General features: G+C 32.4%; 1 protein-coding gene and 1 long non-coding RNA gene across 2 annotated transcripts; both read left to right on the top strand.

Annotated features, from left to right (window-relative positions):
* Nucleotides 1-3981: 3981 nt before the first annotated feature.
* On the top strand, nt 3982-4934 carry LOC105140680 (uncharacterized). Its single transcript, XR_845221.1, has 2 exons — nt 3982-4392; nt 4555-4934. It is a non-coding gene; the product is annotated as an uncharacterized LOC105140680 (long non-coding RNA).
* A 2662-nt stretch (nt 4935-7596) lies between these two features.
* LOC105140681 (pyruvate decarboxylase 1) lies at nt 7597-13139 on the top strand. Its single transcript, XM_011047600.1, has 7 exons — nt 7597-8318; nt 8515-8678; nt 10012-10573; nt 11369-11457; nt 11547-11664; nt 12099-12287; nt 12701-13139. The coding sequence occupies exons 1-7, from the start codon at nt 7830-7832 to the stop codon at nt 12869-12871; spliced, it is 1782 nt and encodes a 593-aa protein (XP_011045902.1). The 5' UTR covers nt 7597-7829; the 3' UTR covers nt 12872-13139.
* The last annotated feature ends 9255 nt before the right edge of the window (nt 13140-22394 follow it).

Raw genomic sequence — 22394 nt, forward strand, 5'->3', positions numbered from 1 at the left:
AAAAAATAAAGAAAAAGAGCAAGAACATAATCTTGATCTGAAAATCAAAATGACTAAATGCATGGCAAATGACTCATTTTATAGGCCAAATTTTAAAATTATTGATTTGTTGACTAATTATTGAGTGGGTGGCCACATCTTGACTTGGTAACAGTCTTTATCTTTTTATTTGAACAAAACATCATTGCTAACATCAGAATTTGAACAGATTGTTTGCATGAAAGTTCTAGAAAATTATCTCAACTTTCCAAAAAAAACAAATCAGGTGCATTTGGACTTCTAGAACTCGAGATATAGGCTGAACATTAAGCAGTATCTGGGCTGTAGGATAGATTTAGACTTCTTCGTTGTTGCTATAATTTGAACTTGAAAATGACCCTTTTGAATCGTAGACTCTTCATGAAAGTTTTAGGCCTATGTCTTAGCTTTCCATCCATATAGAGCAGACTTAAATCCAAGTTCTATACCTTTAGTTATGATTCAATAACTGAATGGTGTCCAGTTTGGACTGAACCAACATCTCTTTTCTAAGCTTAGCCCTCTCTTTGTCTTCTTAATTTCAGTAGTTAAATTCGTCAATCAATCCCTTGATTTATATGATAGGTTTGCATTTAAAATGAATATTTATCATAAATTAAAGGTATCTTATATTATTAGAAATATTATTATAAATTATGCTCTAGCTAAAAAGTTATTAATCCTTCAAGTGTAAAATGATGATATAAAACCTTCATAAAAATATACTTTTAAGTAATAATCATTAAGCAAATGGAACTCATTAACAACAAGAACAACAAGTTTCATCGTTGAAAATTGAATATTTGTCTAGTTTCTCTCTTCTTCATCGTAATTTGATGACTCTCTTTCTCTTCTCTCTTCTTCCTCATAACCCAATGATATTATTATGTAAATTGATATTTGGGATGATGCTATTATTTTTTAAATTAATTGGCATGATGATGGAATGTATTTAATTTGGATAGCAATAATGTGCAACAATTGTAAAATATATTAGGATGTTAAGATGTTAATTGAATTTTTAGAATGCTTTTAAATTAAATATTAGTCATAAATAAAATTAACTGATTTATGACTTTATTTATTAATGCATATATACAGGTAATAAAATTTTGAGTAGTGTCCTATATAGAAGATGTGCCATCAATTTTTTTTTTAAAATATGATATAATGATAATGTATCTATACTTAATTTGTTTACATGATGAAGAGAAGGTCATCAGCGAATAATATGGACATGAGCATTGTTGGTTTTTTTGCAACGATTTTGATGACCAAAAGTTGCTAGGTGCTGATCATGACCGAGTACCCTCTCTTAATGTAGGCATAATACAAGGGTGACTCATAGAGAGGGTGTCCTTTTTGAGTAGAATATATAAACTAAAAAGTATATTTCTAAGCGAAAGCTCATTCATAACATGTAAGTTTGTTTTCCTTTCCTGCATAATAAAAAAATAAACAATAATGGATAACTTTTGAAAAATTAATTTTAATGAATGAATGAAATTTCAAGTTTACAAATATGGAGGCAACTCATATGATAACATCAATGAAAACGTCGTTGTTTTAGGGGAGTCAAGTTTCTAAAATTCTTTAATGAAAGTCTATGATTGATGATTAGTTTGGAAAAGTTAGTATTTATATAAATAATTTTTTTAATATTTAATTTAATTAGTTTTTTTTTTTAATTTTAATCAACTAATTATTTTATAAAATTGATATGCGAGGAAAACATTTATTGGTAGAAGGTTGACAATGTTGTTTCTAAGAGAGTCTGAGAGAATCACCACATCATTAGGTAAGATTGAATTTAAATTGTGATATTTTATAAAATGTTTAAATTTTTTTTCATAATCTTAACCGATAATTTTTTTTTCTAAGAACTAGGTAGTGTGTTTTCTAGTACGATGCCCAGATCCATTCTATTCATTTCACATGCAAAATAGATGTCAAGATTTTATTTTATAATTGTTGTAATATGTGAAAATGTTTAATTTATAGTAGCTAACTTTTATAGGCTAAAGTGTTTGGACACAATCTATGACTAGTGGAACTTTTTCTTGAAACTCATGTATGAAAAAGACTGTCAAAAAGAAGTGCAACAACTTGTGGATAATCGAGTTTAGAAGTTTATGGTAAGTTGGATTTCAACAATTCTTTTCTTAAGTTAATCTCTCTCTTTATTTTTATTTTTAATTTGCTGACTCTTTTTAGAAAACATATAGCACCTAATTGCATGAGAGTTATAGGGATAGTCCTTCGACCCATCTAGCAATCGATCCAGATTTATTGTTGGAGGTTGGATCTACCTATGGATCCGATAGAAATCGGGTTTACAGTATCTCCAACATTATAACCAAGGATATATAGGTAGACTGTAATGTATTGATTAGTGGTTAGTTATAATTAGAATCAAGCCAACAATCCTCGCCTATCCAAATGATTCTACGAGAATATGTTCACGCTTAGATGACCTAACTTAGTGTTAAGATGACCCAACTTAGACTTGAGATGGCCAACTAGAGAGATAAAATAAATGTCCTCAAGCAGTTATTAGTCATCTTTATTAGCACATATGGTCAACCTCGTTGCCTTTTTTATTGTAACAAAGATATAATAGAATTTGAATCATCAATGGAATGCTTAATGGACCAAGTCTCTTAAAAAGTTCTAGAGAATTGAAAAAAATTACAAGATTTGCCATAGTTAGATATAATTCTTTGACAGTTTAATTTTGTTGGTAATATACATATGATCATCCATAGATTTATCAATGGTGTTTAGTTTAACGATAATATACTATAATCATTAATGAATTTATTAATGAAATTAATGCCAATATTTTTTTTGTTTGATATACTATTTTTATCTGTAAATCCATAGGTGATTATATTACCAACATATTGACTGACAAAATATAAATTACCGATGATATGTTTTACGATGACATTTATCCATCTATGATTTCGTTGATAAAGTTATTTTTGATTGAATGAATGTTTAAACAATGACAAAATATACCATCAGTGATATACAATATTCTAATAGTGTTCTTTTTCAAACTCAAGGACTCAAATGACAGACAAACAAAGTTTTGGACATAACCATGAGACTTCAAAACTAAAGGGATCAAATATGATTTTGGACAAAACCAAAAGGCATAGAGATGCTAACACTTTTTTTTTAATGGACCTTCGAATATTCCATTATTATAATTTTAGCCTTATCATTTTCAATCCTTCTTAGATAATAATTTTTTTGTGAAACCGAGTGTGAAAAAATAGTGAAAAAATAGTGATATATTTTTGTGATCAATATAACCATATAAAAAAATAATTTAAAATAAATTATCAACTCCAAATTCTAATATTCAACCCAACATTCAAGGAATCAAATGGAAAAAAAAATCAGCAAAATAAATAAATAAATAAAGCCAAAATTGATATATCTTTTTCAAAATAAAAAAAAGAATTTTTTTAATTCTTTAATTTTTTCCTTTCATTTTTAATTCCTTGCAAGTAACCAAATCTAATTTCTTTTTTTTAAAAAAACTAAGCATCAACTTGATGATGAGTTGCTTTGTGAGATATTAATAACTGTATAAAAGATAAATAAAAATACTTATTAATTTTGAATTTTAATCAACACAACTTAAAGAATTAAATTAAAAAAAAAATTAATCACAAAAAAAAGCAAAGTGAAAAAAAAAAGTGTAAAACCACCGTCGTCCCACCGTATATTGCAATAATTTTTTTTGTTGTCCGACACCTCCGTCGCGGAAGCAATTATATAATTTGGGTAATACCTATTCATATGGAAATAAGTCCAGATGTAATCCTACTCGGTCACTTTCTGGTGTGTAAGATTTTTTTTTTTCTTTTTTGTTATCTCTCAAGATAAAGAAGCAGCTCAGCTTATTTGGGTTAATTTGAAAAATCTTCATTGAATAAGGAAATCCCAAAGCAAAGCAAATCAATAGCAGAACGGTTCCCTCACAGGGAAATTTCAATCATCCCTGTAAACCACTGAAACTGATTACGTGGGAATATGGCATAGGTGGTGGTTGGTCATCCGTTTCTTTCAATGACTCTGTTCTTGGCAAAGGCTGAACGGCAAATATTAATAAATAAACTAAGTTTATGGCTATTTGTCTTATTGATATTCTTTTGTACACTCCGTCAAACGTTCATATATTTGCTCTACCTCTAACATAGACTTCCAGCGAAAACAAGAAAATCTCATAGCAAAAACCATGTGTTGCTGCTGCTGCGATGATGATTGTAAATGCAGGCCTTTAGGCTTTCTCTTAGGCCTACCCTTTGCTCTCCTATCTGTCCTCCTCTCTATCATCGGTGTACTTATATGGATTGTTGGGTAAGTGTCTTTATCTTTGTTTCTTTATAGTTTGATTAATCTGATGTTATACAACGCATAAATATCCGCCTGTGTAGGAAGTAGATGGTAATAATGCCATGAAACTAACATGTAATCGGCTTCTCTTTTTTCTTCGTGTGTGTGTGTGTGTGCGTGTTACAGACTGGTGTTGTCTTGCGTATGCCCTTGCTGCTTCTGTGTGACCATCATAGTTGAATTCGCACTGGGGTTGATCAAGGCTCCCATCCTGGTCATGAAGTGGTTCACCTCAAAGATTCCTTGCTAGGGTTCTTGCGTATAGATGTTATCGATTTCTGTTTTACAGTATATGTGATTCCCTTCATTGCTGATTAGCACTGGTTGTAGTTTGACTTTTTATTTGGACATGGGAGCAGGATGATTGTATTTTCTGTCCTCTCTTGATGATTCCTCCGTTTCCCTTCACCTTACGGCTTCTGTTAAAATTGAATGCTCCTTCCTTTGATTATTTGACATTTGTTTAGATATCAAGTATTGCTATTTTTGTTATATACTTTATTTCATGAATATTGTTTTAGCTATATCCCTGTGTTGAAAAAAGAGAAAGTTACCGCCCATCTATATTGATTGATGATAGGCTTAAAAATCATGAACATCATAGTAACAGATCACAGTGTTTTTTATACACAAAAAAGTTCCTGCAATCACCATGAATGACGATATTTCCTCCTCATTTCTTTCCAAATCCAGAAACTTTCCTCTCCCAAAAGAGAAAATTTAGTAGATGAACCAGAGGGACCAGTTGTCCTGTTTTGGAAAGCCTATTTTACTCAAACGGGCCAATGCCGGCATACAGGTTGTCATGATCAAGAAAAAGAAAACTTCCAGTAGGGCATAGGCTACCTGTGGCCTTTATTTCTTATGGTCTCCATCTTATTAATTTGCGTGGGAATGGCCTGGAGACTATTTGCAATTCGCATTAATTCCTCTTCCATCCAATTTTCAACTTCTGCTGCTTCATCTAGAAGAAGAAGAAGAAAAAACCAGCTAGTCTACGAGGATTACGTGTAACAAAGTGGCTATGGCTTGATGGTTAAAAAGAGATTTAAGAAGGTTCAAATCTTAAACCAAAAGATGAAATCTATCCAAACCATGGATGATTAGATTTGAAAAATATATTTAAGCTGGAAGCATAGACGCAAATACAAGAGATTTTATAGGCCGAGTGTGGCTTAATTATCCCCTAACTTGCACGAATGTGCATAGCCGAGTGTGGCTTAATTATCCCCTACCGTGCACGACTCTGCATAATTCAGTCTCATTTTAAGGTGCTGGCAGGAGCCAAAAGCAAAAAATAATCACCAGGTCCTCGAAAAAAAATTAAAAACAAAACCAAGGCATGCTTGCTAATCAATCAAGGGGTGTCAACTCGTGCTTAAAAAATTAGCAGCACGTCGGGATTGGGATTGGGATTGGGATTTGGACTTGGACTTGGATAGTAAGTGTTTCTTTTTTTGGTTTAAAATTATATTAAAAGAACTAATTATAAGTAAAAAATAAATAAAATTTTTTAAATTTTTTTTAAAATAATTTTAAAATATAAATACTTTAACTGGAGATAAAAAGAGTTTAGGCAATGCAAAACGTCCTCTCTGGGTCAGAGAAGGGGCCGATAATTTTGATAAAAAAAAAGGTTTAGGCAGCAATTCCAAGTAGCATAAAACCAAGGCAGCCGCCATAGTTTACATCAAGGAAAGCAACGCTGTGAATGGAGCGAAAAAACGTTGTACTACTACAGTTAAAAAAAAACCAGAAACCAGACAACAGACAGTCTCCACCACTGATTTTTCTATATTTTAGTTTCCAGCCATTGTTGAGTTCTGCTCTAGAACATGCAGTGGAATCCTTCGTAATTAAATACTAATTAAAGTACAATACCAACAGCAAAACCACACCTAGTACAAGCCCACCACGTTACTGTAGACCCTGGTTTCTCATCTCCCCTTCCCCCACCATGCAACTGTACTTTTATGATTTTGCAAGTTAGTACCTCTTGTTTTTAAAATCATATCTTAGTCCCTTTGATTGAAGTTGAGCGGGCTTCCTCTTGAAATCTCTAAGATCACCTTTTCACATGCATTTAAAAAAAAAAATTTATTTGGAAGCTTAATAAAGCCATCATGTGTGAATACTTTGTCTACAATCTTTTCATAAAGACTATTTTAGTCTATATCATATATCTTAATTTTGTTTTTATCATGTGTGAATACTTTGTCTACAATCTTTTCATAAAGACTATTTTAGTCTATATCATATATCTTAATTTTGTTTTTATCATGTTTATCATTTTACACATGTCATGACTTTTTCTCTTTGAATTTTTCTTTAAACAAGAAGAAAAATAAATCCCTTTACAGACTTAACTTTTCAAATTATAGATTTTTTTACCTACGTAAGCTTGTTTAGCATTGTAATTATAATTATTTTTTAAATAATTTTTTTTATTAAAATATATTTTAATAATTTTTTTATTTTTTAAAAATTATTTTTGATATCAGCATATCAAAATGATTTAAAAATACTAAAAACATATTAATTTAAAGTTAATAAAAAATAAAAAATTTTAATTTTTTTAAAATATTTTTGAAACATAAAAACAAACAAGATGATGTAATAATAAAGTTCATAAAATTTTAATTTTTAATTTTAAATTGTTTTGATATATTAATATTTAAAATATTTTTTTTAAAATTATATATTTATAAATAAAAAATATTTTAAAAAATACATACTATAAAATAAAAGAAAAACATGTGAAATTACAATGTCATGATATAATATTATAAAAAATATATATATATTTTTGGAAAGATGGTGTGAAAAGTCTTAATTTGCTTATAATACATGATTTCTAATACCAATTACACGTGTAAAGTGTAACTTTTAAAGAATTAGTATGTGGTGGAATGTTTCTCCGGTAAGCTACAAGAATTTTTAGTAATTTTCTAATTTTATTTTTATTAGGTGAGATTGAGATTTTTTTTTTCCATTTATATTTGAGATAATGAACAGTTTAATTGCTATGGAAAACCTATAAAAGGACTAACTTAAGACAGACATGAGAATATAGGGATTTAATAATAGACTTTTTGAAACAAAATAATTTGTTATTTCACTAAAGACAGGTACCGAAGAAAAATCCGTCTTTAATACTATTACTTTTCTCTCAAGGTGACCTCTACTCGTCAACATGGCCATCCCACTTGCCCATGGTTTTCAAAACCAGAACCAGAACCAGCATTTCTTTTTTACAGTGAAGCCCAACTTGTCAAAACCTATATTATCACGCACACAAAACCCTTCAAAGCCCACAAAAAAAAAAAGCAATCAATTCTTTCATCTCTCTCTAAAACTTGTAACCCACTTTCATATTTTTGCTTGAGTGTTGTTGTTTTAGCATGGATTCTGCAATCCAAATTGGCTCAACGGTGCACCACAACTCAACTCCTGCTCCTGCTCCTGCTCCCGTTCCTGCCCATGCTTGCAGTGGCACTTTGGGGAGTCATTTGGCTCGGCGGCTGGTAGAGATCGGCGTTAGAGATGTGTTTTCTGTTCCTGGAGACTTTAACCTGACACTTTTAGACCATTTGATAGCTGAGCCAGAGCTGAACTTGATCGGCTGCTGTAACGAGCTGAACGCTGGCTATGCTGCTGATGGGTATGCACGTGCCAAAGGTGTCGGGGCATGTGTGGTGACTTTTACTGTAGGTGGGCTTAGTGTGCTTAATGCGATTGCTGGTGCTTATAGTGAGAATTTGCCTATTATCTGTATTGTTGGTGGGCCCAATTCCAATGATTATGGAACCAACAGGATTTTGCATCACACTATTGGGCTGCCTGATTTTTCCCAGGAGCTTAGGTGCTTTCAGACTGTCACCTGCGTTCAAGTAAGTCATCAATAAATTAAAGCATAATTATTCATACCTAAAGCAATTCTGTCTATCCATTTCCATTTGTGTTTAATGAAAAACATGGATCCTGTTTATGTGTTGTGTAATGGATTTGGTGAGCAATGAACTTCAGTGTGTATTGCCATCGTGTGTTTTGTCATGATGGGGTAATGGTGGTGTTAACGTGTGACAGGCAGTGGTGAACAACTTGGACGATGCACATGAGCAGATTGACACAGCAATTTCTACTGCTTTGAAGGAAAGTAAACCAGCTTATATTAGTATAAGCTGTAATTTGTCTGGAATTCCTCATCCTACTTTCGCTAGGGATCCTGTGCCATTCTTTCTGGCACCTAAGTAAGTCTTTTCTCTCATTTTCTAGGTCTCCTGGTTTAGATTTTGGGGTATATTCTTTGTTTATCATGAACTTTGAACCAGATTGATTAGATGAATTGAGAATCATAGGTTTAATTTCTACTAAAATTTATGACTTTTTGTTGCTCTGTCAATTTGTTAGTATGATAATGGTAAATTAGAAGCAATGTGAATAATGGAGCATGATTGGAATGAACTACTATATAGAGAGACAGATTTGATGATCACTGGAGAGCAGATAGGAGGAATTGTCCATAAAATGCTTTGAGTGATGATTCATTGGTAAAATATTTGATAAACAGAGTTTATTTTGTTAGAGGAAGAATTGAAAGAAATAAGTTGAGCAAGAACATGAAGATGACACTGGGGTTCTATAACATGCTGACATACAAAAGTTAAATGGAGATAACAAATTATGAACTTTGTTATGTGTTGAAATAGGTTATAGGAAAAAAAGGGGTAAAATTAAGGTTAAAAAAAGCACATACACGGCGTATAATTTAGAGAAGCTTTTGGTCAGTTATTATAGTGCTACTATTTGATTGTTGAGAGTTCATTTCTCCCATAGTGGAAATTTAGGAAAAGGGAAAAGGAAAAAGAAATTGACACATTTTGGGTATGTTTAATAACATAAAACCATTTTTCTTTTTCATTCTCAATTTTTGTTTTCTTTTCTAGTTTTCATTTTTCAACGAGAAATTGAAAAGCATGTTTATTTGTTAAGAAAAAGGACAAATTTTATGAAAAAAAGAAAAATGTCAAATTAGTACTAGTTTTAATAAAAACCAAAACCATGATTGCTAATAGTCATCTTAATATTTTGTATTTATGATAATTTAATTATAAAATTTCAATTTCAATTTCAATTTCATTCAAGTTAAAATTATCATGAAAATATTTATACTTTATAATTAAAAAAATCTTGATATTAAATATATAATAAAAAAAATAAATTTATGACTCAATAAATATGATAATTGTGAAGAACCTTTAAAATATATTTTCCAAACTATGTACAAATTTGGAAAATTGGAAAACTAATTTTGTAGTTTCCTAGATGGAAAAACATTGCATTTGAAAAAAAGTTCTAATTTTTCCTTTTCTGAATCTAGTTTTTCATAAAATTGAAGTACTAGTTTGTTTCTAAAAACCCATATTAAACTTTGTTTTGATGTCATTATGTGAACAGTTTTATTGATAGACAAGGACACATCAAAGCTCAAGGGATTGTGTTTTTCCAGTTTAAATTTTGTTATTTATATGTGATACTTGTTACAGAGATTTTGAAGCAGTTATTTTTTTGTTTTTGATGCAGGGTTAGTAATCATTTAGGATTAGAAGCAGCTGTTGAAGCAACTGCCGAATTCCTGAATAAAGCTGTGAAGCCTATCATTGTTGGTGGACCCAACCTTAGAGTTGCAAAGGCACAGAAGGCTTTTGTAGAATTTGCAGATGCCAGTGGGTATCCCATAGCAGTCATGCCTTCAGGGAAAGGGCTGGTTCCAGAGCACCACCCTCACTTCATTGGGACATACTGGGGTGCTGTCAGCACCGGCTTCTGTGGGGAGATTGTGGAGTCTGCTGATGCATATGTTTTTGTAGGTCCCATCTTCAATGATTACAGCTCTGTTGGATATTCCTTGTTGATCAAGAAGGAGAAAGCAATCATAGTGCAGCCCAATCGTGTGACTATTGGAAATGGCCCTTCTCTTGGATGGGTTTTCATGACTGACTTCCTAAGTGCGTTGGCCAAAAGGCTGAAGAAAAACAGCACAGCTTTGGAAAATTACAGACGTATCTTTGTCCCTCCAGGCATTCCTTTGAAGCGTGTGCAAGATGAGCCTCTTAGGGTCAATGTCCTCTTTAAGCACATTCAGGTAAGGCTCAAACGATTGATGTGAAACAATTTTTCTTTCTGGATCATGTTAGAGATCTATGAACTTAAAGATCATACAATCAGTTGCTATGTTTGTTAATATGCTTCTCATGAGATTTAAGAGTCTAAATATGTATCTTGCCTGGTGGACCTGGCTTCTTTCCTCTGTTTCATTTTCATATATGCAAATGGGAAAAACTGCTTGTATGGGCTCTAGGTGTTTGTACATCCACTGCCATTTTTCCGTCTTCATAATTATAGCGGTCAGCCACCATCATGAGGTGAATTGTTAGGTCATGTAGGTATCTTAAATGAATATCCTTTTCATATCTAGGTTTTTTAGATACATGAATTGCTAGCTCAAAATGATTGATGTGAAGCAATATTGCTATCTGGATTCTGTTAAGAGGCCTATCAACTGTGTGATATTTCAAACAATTGCTATGTTTGTTAACATGCTTATCATGAATATTAAGAATCTAAACATATATCTTGCCTGCTGGTCAATGTTTTTTTCCTCTGTTTCCTTTTCATTTAGAAATGAAAAAAAAAAAAAAACAGAATGCTCGTAACCTCTAAAGTGTTTGAGCATCCACTGTCATTTTTCTATTTATGTAATAATAGGGGTCAGCCACCATGATGACATGAATTGCTAGCTTGTGTAGGTTGGTGACTTCAATTGTGTTGGTTAAATATTTAGCTAGTGAATGTTTAGGATGTAGCAATCTCCATTAATTCTTGTCTGATTATTATTCACTTACTGTCAATTCTTGTAAAAAATTTGAACATTAAACAGGACATTTTAGGGGGTGATAATGCAGTAATTGCTGAAACTGGAGACTCATGGTTTAACTGTCAGAAACTCCGTCTCCCTGAGAATTGTGGGTAAGTTATTGTCTTTAATAAGAGCAGTAGTAGCTCCTTTATGCTTAATGTTAACAGGCCGGTAACTGTTCATTAACAATTTTGTGCAGGTATGAGTTTCAGATGCAGTATGGATCAATTGGCTGGTCAGTTGGGGCAACTCTTGGTTATGCTCAGGCAGCCAGAGATAAGCGTGTAATTGCTTGCATAGGTGATGGGAGTTTCCAGGTGAGTGATACCATTTGACATACACTTAAATTTCTCATCTTTAATGATAGGAAACTCTTCACCATCATATTGCATAAAAGAAACACATAGTAAGGGGAGAAAAGAAAAAAACATTGACTGTACGAGTATAAAAAACTGAATTATGTCAAAAATTATGTCACTCATAATGACCAGCATTCAATTATTCTTGTATAAAAATTGTCAGCGTGTTTATGAAGATAGCGCAAGGGCAATTTAAATAGGTACTGTTTATTAGTTATTGTTACGACAGTGTATATTGAACAAGGCATCCACCATACCAATACTAAAGAAAAGGTTTGGAATCCTGATAATGGTGTTGTCATTATAACTTCTTTATGCTTATCAGTGGTCCATTTTGATGTATGCAAAATTTTAAGATGTACCATATGGTTAACAGTTCTCTTGTTATTCAGGTAACAGCTCAAGATATCTCAACTATGATCCGATGTGGGCAAAGGACTATCATATTCCTCATTAACAATGGAGGTTATACGGTTGAAGTACAGATTCATGATGGTCCTTACAATGTGATCAAGAACTGGGACTACACTGGCCTTGTTAATGCCATCCACAATGGTGAAGGAAAATGCTGGACTGCAAAGGTTAGCACAAGCAGATTTGGTTGATATGCTACTCTTCTTAGTTATGTTTGAGATATTCGGTTTCCCCTCCTACCTCGATTTGTTTTTGCTTCTGCTCCAAATTCAGGTTGTTCCCCTTCACTTATTTTTAATGTGCTGTAAGGAAAATTTTCGCTATTAGTTCCCACGGTCCCATCATTTCTTAATTGCAGCAATGAGTAGTTTTTACCGACTCCTTTGGCTCTATAACCCAAGCGAGAGCAAGTAATCCTAATCCAAAGACTTTTTCCAAAGCGCAAACCTCAGAGAACAGGGTGGTGTCAATATACACATCCTACAAACCAAGACGAAAAACTTGTGCTGTTAATTTGTGAATAGTGACTGAAAGAGTGATTTCTTCGGGATAAACTGATGAATTCTTCTGTGAAATACAGGTGCGCACGGAGGATGAATTGACAGCAGCAATAGCGACAGCAACAGGAGAACAAAAGGATTCTCTCTGTTTCATTGAGATTTTCGTGCACAAGGATGACACTAGCAAAGAGCTGCTAGAGTGGGGATCTCGAGTTTCAGCTGCGAATGGCAGACCTCCAAACCCTCAGTAATATAGACCTTGGCATAAATTCTACTTCATAACTAGGATAGAGTGGCAAGATAGGATTCCCTTGTTTGTATTAAAATTGCCACTAGTCCTGTCACTGCTTTCAGCCAACTGTTATTATTACCCATCAATGCTGTATTTTGAACCTGTTATGTCACTTTGTGAATTACGGAAAGGAGTTGGATCTGTGATGTGTATTAAATGAGCCGTCTTGTTGACGGGTTTAATTTAATATGGCAAACTACAAATGGATTTGAGCTCAATTCTATGAATGGCTTCTGCAATTCATTTTTTTTTCTGCTGTGGTCTATTTGTGTGGTTCATAGAACTTCACCTGATTCTGTTCCATCAGTTCATCACGAACTCATCTTTCTCAAGACAGCAAATTCCGAAACAACCCCCTCCCCAACTTTAGGAAATAGATCCCACATGGATTATATATGCTGATGCCCCTTCGCTGCCTGATGTCTCCAGATTTTCAAGCGACACTTTATAGGTACGTTGATGTAAAACACAAGAAGCTCAATTTCTTACCATAACTTCGTTGTTAGAAATTAGAGCATGCTTGCCTGCTAGAAACTAGGAGACGAGACAGAAGCGTGCATGCTTCTGTCTCTCCCACCATCCCTTTCAAGCGACACTTTATTGGTTGCCAATTGCTGGTTGACGTTTTAGTTTTTTAATTGGAATGATGTATTTTGATCTTGGAGTATTTCAACATGTTGAGTTATAAAATTGAGATTAATTTTTTAAATATGTGATTTGAGTTATAAAATTAATAAATTTAAATAAATTATAAAATTTAAATAACAATAAATTCATTATTTAACAATGAAATTGACAAAAATTCAATATAAAAAAAGATCACAATAAAATGACTTAAATTTACTTGATTTAACTCTTAAAACCCGAGACTCGGGTCATGAGATTATGATAACTTTGTATAAAACAAACTAAAAAAAATAACAACTTAATTCATAATCAATCAAATTTTAAAAATATTAAATGATAAAATTAAAAAAAAAGTCAATTATAAAAATAAACAAAAAAGCTTGCGTCAACTATATCAACCTATTAAACTCGTGACATAAGTTATAAGACTGAGATAATAATAAATTATGAAGTCTAATCTCTAATAAATCAAGTATTGAAGGATGAAATTAAATAAAAAAACACAAAAAAAACATTACTCAAGGAATAGAACGAACCAAATTAAACTTGAATATCATGTGTGAAATTTAGTTGAGAGATCCAGAATTCACCAAGATTTAAAAAGAGATAAAATTTGTTTTGAGTTGTTTTATGTTTTAAAATAAGATAAGATATGTTGGTAAGAATGAAACAAAATTGAGATATTTGCTTTCAAGCTCTGCCTTGTTATATTGGGAACAACATTTGATTTGGCTGTACATAGAAATGTTTTGACTTTCTAGTGTCATTAAGAGGGAATATAAACGAATGGGGTGGATACAAGTGCATTTTTCAAGAAAGATTATAATGTTTGGCGATGAAATAATGGCATTCTCAATTTATGAGACGGTTATTGTAGTGAAAATTCATCATGAAGATGATTCCATCCTATAGTGATTGTATTTTACACTTCGATTTAATGGACTTTAAGCCAATTCTTGTTCATCTTATTAAGTCCTTGGGCTATGATGATTGTATCTGAATTGATTTTGTAGCCCTCTTCAACTATTCTTCCTTTGTTATCCCCTTGTCCATTATGTTATTTATTTTTAGATTAACGGGGATATTTGAGTTAGTTTGCGTGTATTTTAATTAATTTCATGAGCCTTGAAGTTAACAAATATATAAGTCTCAAGTAGTTCTGAAATTTGTGAGACTTGAACCACTAATTTTTAAGAAACAAACCCAAAACCTAACTAGTTATATCCTTCAGTATTTCATTATGTTATTAGACTACATGGAGGTGGTAGTTGGTCCTTTTTCAGACTTCCTTAGATAATTGGAGACAATACCACAAGCTAACATGACTATTTTCATAAGCATAAGCCTTGTAAATCACCACATACTTGAAAGTTTGCTTTGGCTGATGTACTTAAGTTTATACTCTAAAGCATCTAGAGTGGTGGCGACTTAGCCACCTTAAAATCTCATTTTTAAAAGCTTTCTTTATAGGTTCCCCACGCTAAACTAATGTCTTATCTTCTTCCACTATATTCCTGTTCCATTCCCTTTTTCTTTACAAAACTAAGGCTATAATGCTGAGATTATCTTGGATAATATTTAGGCCATGCACCTTCAGCATGCACCACGCTAAATATTTTTGTCAATAGTTTATGGAGAAAGATCTGTGTTTTAGAGACAATTGGTCATATAAACCTGGAGACAATAGAGATATTGAGTCACATGAGGTTGGAGACAATTGATTGTTCAAACCTAGAGATAATTAGTCACGTGAATCTAAAGATTAATAGAGACATTTTGTTTTGGAGATATAGATGATTAGTACTTAAAAGTGCATTTTTATCATGGTTTTATATCATCATTTTGCACTTGAAATATCAATAACTCCTTAAATAAAATATGTTTTATAATAATGTATCTAATAATATAAGATACCTATAATTTATGGTAAATGTCTATTTTTAATGCAGGCCTATCACATAAATGAAAGGATTGATTGATGACTTGAAGAACTTAAATTGCAAGGATAAAGAGATGGCCAAACTTAGAAAAGAGATGTCGGTGCAATCCAAACCGGAACACTGTTCGGTAATTGGGTCATATCTAGAGCTACAGATCTCAGATTTAGGTCCAATTTATATGGATGGAAAGGTAAGACATAGGCCTACAACTTTCATATGGAGCCCAAGATCTAAAAAGGCCATTATCAAGTCCAAATTGTAGCAACAACAAAGAAGCCCGAATCTGTCTTCCAGCCCGAGCACTGTTCGGTATTTTGGCCATATCTAGAGTTCTAGAAGTCCAAATGAGCTGAAATTTTTACACAAGAAAGCTGAGACAATTGCCTACAACTTTCATGTTTACAACTGGCTCCAATTTTGACGTTATCAATGACGTTTTGGGCAGACAAGAGAAGATAAGGATTGTCACCAAGTCAAAAGTTGGTCACCCACTTATCAATTAGTCATCAAATCAATAGTTCCCATTTTTGGCCTATAAAAGGAGGCATTTGCCATGCATTTAGGCATCTTGATTTCCAGATCAAGATCATGCTCTTCCTTTCTCTCTTTGTATTTTTTATGCTTTGTTTTCATTAATATTAAGTTTATGCCTTTCATTTCCTTTCCTTTACTTAGTTAACTTTTATGTTCTTATTTTGTTTATCTATTTTGCTTTCTTTCATTATGTCTAGCTAAGTTAATTATGTCAAGGTGAAAAGGTTACACTAATGGTGTAAGAATAAGTATAATGTAAACTTAATATGGACTTTAATGTTTGATACTAACATGTTTTATATTTGCTATCTTGTTCACTCTTTAATACTTTGCTTGTTAAATGACTAATCTTGATTTATGTTACATAACACTTGGTACAACAAATGTTTGGCACTTTCATAGCCCATAATGTATGGTATAACCGACACCTGAGCTATGAAAGGAACTTGATTTGTTGTTAACATAAGTTATAATCATGAATGCTTGACGAGATTTACAAGTATTAGCATTAATTGAAATATTTTTTAAAAATTCAAAATACAATAGGGATATAATTTTGAGATTCATCTTATCTTATCTCATGTATTAAATCATAAGTATTGCTTCCTATTTGTTTATATTGTTCCTCATCTACATAAATTCTTAGGGTTCCTTATGTTTGCTTACTTTTTATGGGAGGAAGATATTGAACAAATTCTTTCCATTTAATCATAGTTAATATCTCTGTCCTTGTGGTAGTGAAAGGTGTAGTTATGTGTTTAGAAAATGTAAGGCGATTATGAATGTGCCTTTTTTTAGCTTCTAGATGTTCTTGTTGGAGAATAATGGTGTGGTGGACATTTTGCCCATGTATGGAAGTGTGGGTAATCTTGTCTAGTCACATTAGCTTCTTCCATTCTAATATAATTTTCTATAACATATTTAACCCTAATAAGATTTTTGTTAGGGAGTGAGTATAACCTTTCTTATCACGAATAGTTGTAGACTTTATTGATTAGGGCTTCAGTGGCGATAGGTTCAAGCAAATTCTCCAAACTTAGCACTTCCTCATTAAATCTCTAGAGATATGCTCTAATGCTTTCATCATCTCATTGTGTAATGGTAAAGAACTCTGTAGTGCTTTTTTTTTTGACAAGGATGCTAGTGCTGAAATGAGAAATGAGTTTCACATAGAGATTAGAAAAACCTAAGATAAAGCTAAGTTTAAGGTTAGGATATCATACTGTAATAAATCCATGAAAAGTTATATGGAACACTTTCACATGGCATCACTTTTTGCTGTCACTAGCTTCGGGGTGCTCCTGACATTTTGTATGTGCTTCCTGAAGTTTTTAAGGCTATCATAGTTGTCAAGATTAGCCTTTGTAGTGACACAATTTTTGAAGAGGTGAGTGTGTAATACTTTGTTATAAAATGGAGATTCTTCTACCTGGTGGAAGTGGTATGCATGAATTAGTATACTCTTGTTGTGGTGTCCTGATTTTTTACTACAGGGAGTATATGAACTAGAAGATTTAGAAGAAGTTTGATAGAAATAGTCATGCTTGTGGCTTGGATTTGTTAGGGGAATGATAACTCATTTGGAGAGTTATAGTGTAGTGCCTGCTTGACAAGTTATTTTATCAATTTCTTCCTAAAATTAAAGTTTTCTTTGTGCACCTAATATTGTAAGTTGATTTTTTTTTTCTGATTGTATTGGAGATAACAAAGTCATTTTGTATAGCAAGAACAACGTTATTGAGAACTTGCACTTGTTGAGAGATTTACTGGATTCCTAGGGGGATTAGAGTCCCTATAGTAAAGAGATTGATTAGTCTTCTATGTATTATAGTTTTGTTAGCTATGAATTTCTTTTAGTAAAATTAAAAAGTAATAAACAAGCTTTTTGTTCAGGTTTCCACAAATAGGGCAACTAATAAAACAAAAGCGTTGATGTTTAAGTCAATTTAAGTTTTTTGTACCAAGTTGTTAAGCAGGTTAGAAAAATAAAGAAGATGAATTGTGTTTATTTGAGGTATAAGTCTCAGATCTTTCTCTCTCCCTCTAGTCCCTGAGATTTTATAAAAAAAACCCATTGCATAGATTACCTTTACCTTTTCTAATGAGAGAGGCGTAGAGCGTCACAACTATTTATTGCCCACCACGTGGAAAGATTCTTATGAAATAATAATAGGCGAGTTTTGTTGGTTTAGATGACAGTACCTAATTGGTCGTGAAGGTTGTCTAATAAAAATGTCGGCATGAAAACAAGTAGAATTTATGGATTTTGTGTAAAAAAAAGTGATAGAATCTATAGGATCATGTATAAAAATATTTGTACAATGAAAAAAAGTATAGGAGAATATATATATATATGCAAAAAAGAGTTCGAGTTTTTCTATAGTCAGGTTACGCTTAAGAGCATGCTCAGATGCCTATGTTGTGCCCTCAAGGCAATTTGGATTAGGCCTCTTAGCCCCATTTTATTTTGCTTGGCACATTAATACCCATGCTGGAAATAGAGGGAGTGAAAATAGTTATTTACAAGCATGATGTATTTAAATGGAACAATTTGATATTTTTATAATTAAAGTAGAATTTATAACTCTATATAATAAGTATGAGTTGAGAATAATAGAATAACTTAAATTATCTCTTAGTCAACCTTTCTTTTTTATATGTATGAGGCAATATATAACAGTAACTATAGGAACTACAATATTGGAATAATCCTATAGTAATTCCTATATATATTCTATAATATGCCCTTCAGGTCTAGGGTAGAGGATTTACCCGAAACTTGAATCGAAAAGCAATAAATGAAGCAACGAAAAAAGGCTTAGTGAAGACATCCGTAAGTTGATCTTAAGAAGATATAAAACAAAACTGAATCTTTCTTCACAACCCGATCTTGTACAAAATAATAATTAACTTCAACATGTTTAGTACGAGCATGCAAGATAGGATTTGCAAATAGATAAGTAGCATCAAGATTATCACACCAAATGGTAGGAGCAAATGTAGATGAAATCTGCAGATCTGTTAATAAATACTAAAGTTAGATAACCTCAACAGTGTCATCTGCTAAGGCTTTATACTCAATGTCAGTAAAGAAACGAGTAACTGTGCGTTACTTGCTTGATTTCTATAAAATTTACGTCTGACCAAACAAAACAAGGTAACCACCCGTAGATTTTTAGTAATCAATACTACCTGTCTATTCTGCATCCATAAAACCATGTAAAACAAAAAAGGAAGTACAAGTGATAAAGAAGCCATAGGATGTCGTACCTTTAAGTTAGTGCAGAATACGTTTAATGATAACCCTATGAGAATCTGTGGGAGCATACATAAACTGACAGACTTGTTAACAACAAAATAGATATCCGGTCTCATGAATGTGAGATATTAAAAAGAACCCATGATTTGACAAAATCGTATAGGATCATAAAACAAGGCATCTGGTAGTATGGTAACCTTCAAAGTAGAGACTAGAGTATTAACATATTTGTAGGAAGTCATACTCGCCCAAGTAAGGATGTCAAGAATATACTTGTGTTGTTAGAGCATCAAACCTAAACCAATGGACTGAATTTCAAAACCTATAAAATAATGAATTGAACCTAAGTCGCAAAGCTTGAACTCTGAGCTCAATAACTGTAATAGACGGTGAAGTATAGTAGAGTTGTTGCCTTTAAGTAGGATATCATTAACATAAACCAGAAGATAAAAGATCTTAGTAGTAACAGACATGATAAATCAGAAAATGTCAATTTTGGAGCCGTGAAAGCCAATAAAGAGCAGAAAATCACTCAAATGAGTGTAACATACCCTCAGTGCTTGCTTTAAACCATACAAGAACTTATGTAATTGGCACATATGAGATGGAAGAGTAGATTAAACAAAACCTAGAGGTTGTTTCATGTAAACCTTTTTGAAAAGAACACCATTAAGAAAAGCATTATGAATATCAAGTTGATGGATCTTCTAGTTACACAAAACCGCAATAAAAATGACTAATTTGACAATTGTCTACTTAATAACTAGGCTGAATGTTTCAAAGTATTCAATGCCTTATTGTTGAGTAAAACCTCTAGCATCTAGGTGCGTCTTATAGTGCTCAATGTTTCCATCAACATGACACTTAATCCTATACACCCATTGACTACCAACATTCACCAAATGATGAAAAGAAACTAAAGACCAGGTATAGCTGGAGCACAATGCCTGAATTTCATCGCGCATAACATCATGCCAAACTTCATACCTATCAGCATTAGAGAAGGTAATGGGTTCAGAGGTAAGAGATGACATTACTCGAGATATAGGAGTAACAATGGCAGCAAAAACACCTAGATTTGCTATTTTTGGTTGCAGCTTACAAAGGACCATAAGATATCTATTAACTATGGATGATGAGGAAGGAAGAGATGATGGTAGAGTGGTATCTTATTGAAATAGATAAAACAAAAAAAGAAGAAGAAATCAACCACAAGATTCAGTTTAGCTGGAGAAGTAGAGGAAGAGTTTACTGCAGGCAGAGGACTTGCAGTGGAGATAGAGCTAGCAACAAAGGAAGGGCAATGAGGTGACCTAGTAGCAGCAAAGTGATCGTGCTACAAACTAGAAGGAGTAGAATTTCTATTTATACTTACAGCATAATGGTTAGATAAACATGCATGTGGTGATGAGAGAGGTAATTTGTGGGGCTATTGTGGGTGAACAAAAGGTGGGCGATGGAAGGCAGAGGCAAAAAGGTGGTTGATGTAGTTAATATTGGTATGAAACAATAAGGAATATAGCCGATTTGGTAAGAGGGTAGTAATAGATTGGTTTGAGGTTGGAGAGGAGGATTGTGCAATCTATTCAGATCTGTAAAAATAAAACACATGTTCATGAAAATAGATATAATGAGAGATATAAATGCAATGTCAAAACAACGATAACCACAGTGAGAGGAGCTATACCCGAAAAACACACATGGAGAGGAATAAAAATCTAATTTATAATTATGATAGGGGCATAGAAACAGAAAGGAGAGACATCCAAAAGTACATAAAAAATGATAATTCGGAGATCGTTGAAACAAATAATCAAAAGGAGATTTTCTTTTGAAGATAAGAGTAGGCATGCAATTGATAACATAAATTGAAGTTTCAAAAGCATAATTATAAAATATTAATGGTGTTTTATACTATTTTAGATTAGTAAGTCTGATTTTCATAATATGCCTATGATGGTGTTCTACTGTGTTATTTTGTTTAGGAGTGTGAGGACAAATCAAACGATGATGAATAACAATAATCTAAAAGAAAGTGGATGATTTTTTGTATTCATAATCCAATCAGTTTGAACAGATTTAATTTTTAGTGAAAATTGACGTTCAATGAGAGTTTAAAATTGATGAAAAATAGAGTAAATATCAGACTTGACAACAAAAGGGTAATACCATATATATTATGTGTATGCATTAACAAAGATAACAAAATAACAAAAACCATCAAATGAAAAAGAGGAGCAGGACCCCAAACATCATTTAAAATTAATTCAAGTGGAGCAAAAGTTTTGTGACCTTTAAGTCTTAAGGACAAATGCAATAACTTTTCTAATGGACAAGTTTGACATTGAAAATTAAGATGTTTGTTATTATAAGTAATTTTATTTTTCAAAACTATAAATTTAAAAATACAAGAAATAGGATAACCTAGTCGACAATGTCATAGATCAGTAGAGGCAGATATGCAAAGAGACTAATAAGCTTGAGGAATTGACATAACAGAAGACTTGTTCAAAGTATATAGACCATCTTTACTCTAACCGAGAAGAAGGTCTGCCTTGGTGTTGAGATCCTTAACATAAAAAACAAATAGGTGAAATTTAAAATAAATATTGTTATCAAAATAGAATTTCTGAACAAAAAGCAGAGGTTTTGTAATATGTGAGACATGAAGAACATCACACAAAATGAAAGTGTGATATAGTGTATGTATTTTAGTATGACCAGTACTAAATATGGGAAGTCCTTTACCATTACCAACATGCAAATGATCATTATCAAAATATGGTTCTAATCTTGTTAGATTTGCAAAATCAGGTGTAATGTGTTTATTAGCACCGATGTTCAAAGCCAATCGATAGTACTTGTGAAGAAACATTACATAGCGTCAGATTCACACTAGGCTATTATCTATATCCTAAGTTCTGAGGCTGGGGATAGTGAGGGGCGGTATGGCCGAAAGCATGGCATAATTAGCAACATGTATTAGTCCATTATGAGGGCACAAGATGCCCCCTGTTTCATGATTAGTACTTAAAAGTGCATTTTTATCATGGTTTTATATCATTATTTTGCACTTGAAGTATCAATAACTCCTTAACTAAAGCATGTTTTATAATAACATA

Source organism: Populus euphratica, unplaced genomic scaffold (assembly GCF_000495115.2).
Source record: "Populus euphratica unplaced genomic scaffold, PopEup_1.0 scaffold112.1, whole genome shotgun sequence".
Lineage (NCBI taxonomy): Eukaryota > Viridiplantae > Streptophyta > Magnoliopsida > Malpighiales > Salicaceae > Populus > Populus euphratica.